General features: G+C 34.7%; 1 protein-coding gene across 1 annotated transcript; it reads left to right on the forward strand.

Annotated features, from left to right (window-relative positions):
- Positions 1-566: 566 nt before the first annotated feature.
- Positions 567-7,805, forward strand: LOC114740004 (alpha,alpha-trehalose-phosphate synthase [UDP-forming] 1-like; the record flags this gene model as incomplete). The annotated part of the gene is made up of 13 exons (XM_028928120.1): positions 567-656; positions 748-826; positions 952-1,075; positions 1,395-1,695; positions 1,948-2,045; positions 2,189-2,577; positions 2,964-3,078; positions 3,271-3,372; positions 3,561-3,711; positions 4,495-4,583; positions 6,129-6,177; positions 6,834-6,934; positions 7,791-7,805. Coding segments are annotated over exons 4-13 (1,386 nt in total), but the record flags the coding sequence as incomplete, so codon positions are not given.
- Positions 7,806-7,809: the final 4 nt, after the last annotated feature.

A 7,809-nucleotide genomic window follows, 5' to 3' on the forward strand; every position in this document is an offset into this window, starting at 1 on the left:
TTATAATGACCATATTAAAAATAAAATGAAATTATAAGAAATTGAATGTAAATTTTGTACATACATTGGTTAAATAAATAAAATATTTCAATGGTGTTTTCTTGAGAAAATCCACACACACTTGACAAACGTACGTCTGTACTTGAAATACATTTGAATTTCTCACGTCCGCTCAAAAAATTACTACCTCCTGTCCTCGATTAAAAGTTAATTAACTAATTTAAATAAATTAAAAAAATTGTTAAATTAGTTATTTACAATAAATAGTAACTGATTTTTCTAAAATATCTTACTAATCAAGTATATTAGCTTTAATATTTAGTAAAATATTTAATATGTGTAACTATTATAAAAATTATTTAAAAATAAATAAATAAATATAAAAGATAAAATAAATTTTGATACACTCACCCGAGCGTGATTAGATTTTTTTTTTTGGTCCTGTTTCAATGAACGCGGTAATTAAAATGGTCCCTTCTTTCGTCCTCATTTAAGTCTTGGACTCGTTTACTCCCCCAGTGTGACCCTGCCTCTGAGGCTTCATGTAATTTAAGTTTTCCTTTTCCTTTTGAAGCCTCCCCTGGATCCATGATTCCTTGTATTTCCTTCCTCTCTTCTTTCTCTGGGCAATTTCTCTGCCACTATCAATATGGCAGGTTTCTCATTTCTCTCCCTACTTTTCTCTCTTTTACGCATTTTCCCGTTTTGCTTTTTGTACTCTTCACTGACATTGTAATATCGAAGCAGAACCTCGTGACGATTCTGCACAGAATTCTCTCCTGTTTTCAAGGTGGTGGCTTTAGAGTCAGAGTAAGCGGTTTGACTGGTAAGTTTTCGTGTCTGTGCAATCAGATGGGCACTGTTCTTGCTTTCCCACATTTTTTCTCTGCTTTCTTTCTTTCTTTCATGCAATGTGTTTATCGTTTTCGTCTGAATTGACTGTGCTTCGAGAATCGTGAGCTGCACCGAACACCCCCTTGGACTTTGATTTTCTGCAACCCAGATACCTAACGAGAAAGCTGATACGCCCATCATATTCGAATGCGCATTTGAAACTTCTTAGGCTATAGCCTAGGTAATGAACTAAGCCTAACCTGTTCATCCCTACTTCAGTTAATTTCATTCTCTCCTTGCTGGTGGGAATTAAAATATTTGTTCACCGCCATTGGAGTATCCTGTCCTCTTTATGCGCTGAATTTTCTTTTTTCCTCTGGAGTAACTGGACGTATTTTCCCGCTGCCACACAATTCGTATCATTTTTAATATGTTTGATAGTAATTTTATTGTCTTGACCAAGATCAACAACTATGATATTCTCTGTTACTAGCAAGTAGATTGTAGATGTTCCACAAATTTTTTTGGGCTAAATAATAAATCTTCCTGTCAAAATGCAGGGGAGGAAGTGGCTCAATTATTCAATGGTTCACTTTCAGAGTGATCCTATCCCCGGAAATAACTGTTACGGTAACGGTAGTTCTCATCATTTTCCCGGTTCCGATGAAGGGCTAATAAGAGAAAGAGAGCTAAGTGGCAAGGGCTTTCATTTGAACAAATCAAGTGGTAATAATCATGGGGGGCCTTTTAGACAACGACTTTTGGTGGTGGCCAACAGGCTGCCAGTCTCAGCAGTTAGGACAAGTGAAGACTCGTGGTCCATGGAGATGAGTGCTGGCGGTCTTGTGAGAGCTCTTTTAGGTTGGTGTTGATTGCACTGCTATTTATTTATTTCTTTCTTTCCTTTTATACTCTTGGTGTATCATCATATTTCTAAGGAGTTGTATACCCTATCAAACGTTTGTATATGACACACAGTTGCTTTTTTCAGTCATTGATATACTGTTATGGGTTTAGAATAGTGAGTTTTGTACATAATTGATATCCTTGGGACTAAACTTCGTCTGTTTATATATAAAACGTTACCTAACATGACTGCATAAATTTACGAAGGTGTCAAGGAGATTGAGGCAATCTGGATAGGTTGGGCTGGTGTCAATGTGCCGGATGAGATTGGACAGAAGACACTTACTAAGGCTCTGGCTGAAAAGGTACGAAGTCTTATATCTCTTGAATAAAATTTGAGATTAACGCAATAACAACCATTCATCATTTGATCATATGTCATGCGAAATTTTTGGTAAAGGTTTTATAAATTTTCAGATTCTTCTTTTGCTTGAAACCTATGTTGCAGAGGTGCATTCCAGTAATTCTTGATGAAGAGATTGTCCATCAGTATTATAATGGTTACTGCAATAACATCTTGTGGCCCCTTTTTCACTACCTGGGACTTCCACAAGAAGATCGCCTTGCCACCACAAGGAATTTCCAATCTCAGTTTGAAGCATATAAGAAAGCAAATCAAATGTTTGCTGATGTTGTGAAAGAACACTATCAGGAGGGTGATGTTGTTTGGTGCCATGATTACCATCTCATGTTTCTTCCAAAATTCTTAAAGGATTATGACAGGAACATGAAAGTTGGCTGGTTTCTCCACACGCCATTTCCGTCTTCAGAAATTCATAGGATGCTGCCATCTCGATCAGAGCTCCTGCATTCTGTTATTGCGGCTGATTTAGTTGCGTAAGTTCCAACTTGCTCCTCCATTTAGGAATAAGTTTTTTCTCTTGAAAACAAATTACTTTTATTCCTTTTATTCTTTTTGGTTCCCTATCATAATACCTAAATAATGAGAACCTCTGAGATTTTTGGAGATCATAATGCTTCGTATCAAACTCTGCCTTTTTTCATTAACTATGAACTTTGCAAATGATGCATAATTTCTTTGTTTGACATTTTCTCTTCTTTTCATTTGTTTTGTTTACTTTGAACCCCCTCATCTCCTATGTTACCCATAATTGATTTCTCAAGAGTTTCCCGCCTTTAAGCTGTACGTGGTTTACTTTTTTATTTTTCTGCCTTTCCTTTCTTTTGTTTCTTACATGCACGTGTGCACTTCTTTTGAGCAGTTTTCACACCTATGATTATGCACGGCACTTTGTTAGCGCTTGCACTCGTATTCTAGGGCTTGAGGGTACCCCTAAAGGGGTTGAAGATCAAGGGAGGTTGACTCGAGTTACTGCAGTATGTGATCAATCATGTTCATTGTTACGCCTAGTTATTTTACATAACTTCTTAAACTTTTCACTTCAAGCTTTGCCTGTAAAAGCGAAAATGAAAGAGAGAGAAAATTTAACATTTTGCTTTACTTTGACCTAATATAATGATGATTAAATTCAGAAACACTTATTTGCTTCTTTTTCCCATGAATGTTAGTATCCGATTGGGATAGACTCAGATCGGTTCATATGTGCACTTGAGCTTCCTCGAGTTAAGGCTATCATCAGAGACTTCGAACAAAGATTTGAAGGAAGAAAGGTGTACTTTTTTACTTTGTTCCAGTAACTCAGTAATATTTGTCCTGAAAACCTACTGTTTGATTTATGTTTCTTTTCCTATAAATAAGTGGTATGACCTATCATTGTGTTTTTTTTTTCTTTTTTTTTTTTCTATCTGATTTACATGTTTGGCATGATTTATTAATTAACTTTTTTCTGATATTTCAGGTAATGTTAGGTGTTGATCGTCTTGATATGATTAAGGGAATTCCTCAGAAAATCCTAGCATTTGAAAAATTTCTTGAAGAGAATGCCTATTGGCATGATAAAGTAGTTTTAGTTCAAATTGCTGTGCCAACAAGAACAGATGTTCTTGAATGTATGATAATAACGTTACCTTGTCATGTTCTTGTGGCTTCTACAGTATAGCATTCTTCAGAATTGGCTTCTGCTATGATGTTTTGTCACTTCATGCACTGGGTGATAGAATATTTTCCTGTGCTGTCTTTAACTATTGAAATTATAATTTCCTTTTGGAACTAAGTAGGCCCACCTTTTTGATAAGTTTGAAACAGAAAACTAAGTTGAAATTCACATTTACACATACTGAAGTGAGGTTATTGCCATACTTTGTCAGCTTAGTTGTTTGCAAGCATATAGTACTGATGTGGGGGAATGTAAATATATGTAATGATTGCTGTTAGATGAAAATAGCATTTTGATATTTCATTTTTGTACTGCGTATAATCATGCATTATAAATTCATTTAGTCATAGCATGTCATATTCATTCTTACTGAATATTCATAATCAGTTGTTGTGACTTGTAATAATGAAATAGTAACGTTTGCAAAACGTATTCTGCATAACCTCTATAAATCATTAATTTATCATTACTATATACTAAGAATCCTAGTGCGGTCTGAATGAGCAGTAATTTCTCATTGAAGCTGAATTATTTGTAAAATATTACTGTAGCAGTGACATCCCCATTGTTTAGCTTTCTTTTTGTTCCTGAGGGACATAATTATATGAAAAGAATGCTTCTTGAACATTGGGTTTGCATTGACGTATTCTTTGGCCTTTTTTCTCCTTTTTGAAGTAGGGTGTTAATTTATGCTTTCTGGATTTTGATAGTCAACTTATTTCTTCCTTTTTCACAGATCAAAAGCTTACAAGCCAGGTTCATGAAATTGTTGGTCGCATTAATGGGAGATTTGGATCACTGACTGCTGTTCCAGTACTTCACCTGGTGCAGTCTTAACACTGATAATCTGATAACTGTAATAATAACACATGGTCACATAATAAGGGCATTCTTTTCTGTGAACTTTACCTAAAATCTTGTTGGATGATCTCATTCACCTCTTGCATGTGACTTTATTTATACTAATACTGATTTAACACGGATGAGATGAGGAGAATGATTGGGAGGGACGCAACTTAGAAATGAAAGTGATATTATCTTGTTTCAGCATAATCAGTCTTTCCAAAAATTTAGACAATTTAACTATGAACTTGGAAGTATCCTAAATTGCACAATTAACCATCTTAGAAATATTCGTGTCAACATAAATTAGTAGTGACTGATTCTTCATTTTATTATATTATTTTCATTTTTATCCCCTCTTGCTTAAATTGCATAATTTTTACTTTTACTTTTCAAATAACAAGACAAAAGCATTTTCTTCTTACAAAGTTTAATAAATTTTTTCTTTTCCTTCAATTTCTTCCCAAGAGAGGCTGAAGAAATTTTGTAAACAAGAGATGATCTGCAGGACCTTTTCTAATGTAGGACATGAACCTGGTGTTATACGAAGCATCATTATGCAGCTCAGTTCTTTAGTGTCACATTGTTTCAAAACAGCCCCGTTTGAGTTCTCAAATTTTCTCAGTTTCAGGTTTGTGTGAGGGGGTTCTAATTGCTGAATAAGTGAAATTGAATAATTAGCGATTATAGTAAAGCAATATGATTTTTGTGCATAGAGCATTCTTTGAAATAATAAGTAAAGGTAATGATGGCAATAATTGATTATCGTAGAACTTTAGTTGAGCAATCCTATGTGGAATAGAAGAAAAGGGAATTGAATTTGAACGATGGAAGAATAGATCATGGATAGAAAATTAAGAAACCTGAGCTCACCAACTGTCCTCACGTCCTTATTTTTTACATGGCTTGTAAGGTTTGAACTCTAATTAACTAACTATTTCTCTTGACAACTATGTTATTAAGTATTGATATCAGAGTCAAGTACTACACCATTAGAGAGCATGACAATTAAGCAGTGGGTTTTGTAGAACACTTAGGTGAGCTTCTAAATCATATATTAGGCAGGTTCAGTTCATGCTTCCTAACTCTTATTTGGCACAAGGATAGCAATTTTTTTTTTTTGGGGAGTGTGCAAGATATTACACTTTTAACAGATGTACTAGCATCCAATTATTGACCAGAAAACATGATATAATCTTCCAAATGGATTGGTCATCAATCACCGGTACTTGGTAGGACTGATGGCACAGTTCCATTTCTGCTTCACCCTTGAATTTTTACCCTAGAAGTTAAAAATGCAGCCTCCCTCTTTTTTCTAAATTAATGAATGTAGCCAAGAATGATTAATGGTAGAGGATTTATTCATTATTATGAGCTTTTAAGTTTAGATCAGTACTGGTATGTGATACAAAGACACTTTTACCATATTGCATCATTTTTTTGGTCATCTACTGCTTTTATTTACTTCTGATCTAGAACTTATTAAAGACAATGCCAGATAACCTGATGCATTTGTTCCGTCTACAGGATCGCTCTCTTGATTTTCATGAACTATGTGCTTTGTATGCTGTAACTGGTAAAATTTCTGTGCTGTTGGTGTATTTTGTTTAAATTAAGTTTCACAGTCAATGATCCTCTGACTTAGATCCCACCACCTTAGTGATTTGTCTATCCTGAATTACGATGTCTTATGAGTCTCTTCTGTTTTCAAATGGTCAATTAATCATCTGTGCATGTGAAGTTAATATTTTGCTTCTTTTAAAATGGAATTATCTGTTTTTAAAACTTTCTTCTCGGCATCAATTTCAATGCTATGTTTTACGAAATCAAATTGGCCATTAGGAATATCAGTTTTTATTTCTAATCTGTGCCAGAGATTGTACAAAATGATATATGCATTTTTTTTTTCTTGTTCATAGTTTCCCTTTCCCTTTATGTATGAATTCATTAGGTAGAATGGAGCTCCTTAAAAGTTTTAGAAATTCCCTGGAGAAGTTACATTTTAGGTTTGCTTCTCTGGCACCAAGTTTTGTGAATTGTGACATAAGTTACCTTATGGCCTGAGAGTCTGATCGCTTTCTGATATAGGTATTTTCAGGAGTTTTACTAATAAGTGTTAGTGTCTTGTTTCTATGTTGATTTTTAATTTTGTTTTATTTCGGACTTCCTTTTTCCTTTTTTTGTAACTTTTTTCTAATGTGGCATAACTTGCCTCTTATAATTCTTAACCAGATGTAGCCCTTGTGACATCTTTGAGGGATGGGATGAATCTTGTCAGCTACGAATATGTGGCTTGCCAGGAGAGAAAGAAGGGGGTACTCGTTCTTAGTGAAGTAATCACATCAACCTCCGTATTCATTCTTGGATTTAATTTCTCAAGTCAATTTTTAATTATTGTTAGGTAGATAATGCAATCAGATGTTGAAAAAAATTTCAACCCTGCTGGGATTCCTGATTAGAATCTTCTGATTATCATTATTAAATCCATCCCTCGGTGTACACTCTTGTTCTTTGCATGCACTGTGATTAATTTGCCCAGCGGCCATTACCGTCTAGAAGCACTTGACAGGCTTTTCAAATATGGGAGAGAAAATGGAAAGAGAAATGGAGAGAAAAAGATGAAGGAAATAATTGGGAGACAAAATTATACAAACAACTGATGCTCAATAGGTCTGACTTGTCTGAAAAACTTACAATACTATCATGCTATTTATAGGGAATCATAAATATAAGGGCAGTTGAGTAAAATAAGCCAGAAAATAAAAAAAATAAAAAAATAAAACTAAAATGTCTCTGAACTTGAGTCTCCTACTTAAGCTGGGTTTACATTTTTCCATTATCCATGCCACATATAGGCCTCGTAACTGGCACTGTTTTTTTGTTCGTTTGCTACATGCTGTCATACCCAAGTATCCAACACAATCAGTCTACCAAATCACCAGTTAAAATGCTTCTTAGATTGTGTCCAGCCTGCATCACTACACTTGTTTTGCCCAAATTTTTAGCACTTGAAGCAGCTTGGGTAGATGATGAAAATAATGACATTTTGTTTATCTTTGTTGATGTTATGAGATTGGATTTACAGCCTTCATCTTGATTGATCAAAACATCTATCTGGTCTAAGAAAATTATTTTCCGCATATCTCATCCACATACCTAGATGTATTCACTGTGCTATACTCCCTGTAGTTTGCTGGTGCAGCACAGT

This window comes from Neltuma alba, unplaced genomic scaffold (genome assembly GCF_004799145.2).
Source record: "Neltuma alba isolate B1F8T4 unplaced genomic scaffold, ASM479914v2 tig00003017_pilon, whole genome shotgun sequence".
NCBI lineage: Eukaryota > Viridiplantae > Streptophyta > Magnoliopsida > Fabales > Fabaceae > Neltuma > Neltuma alba.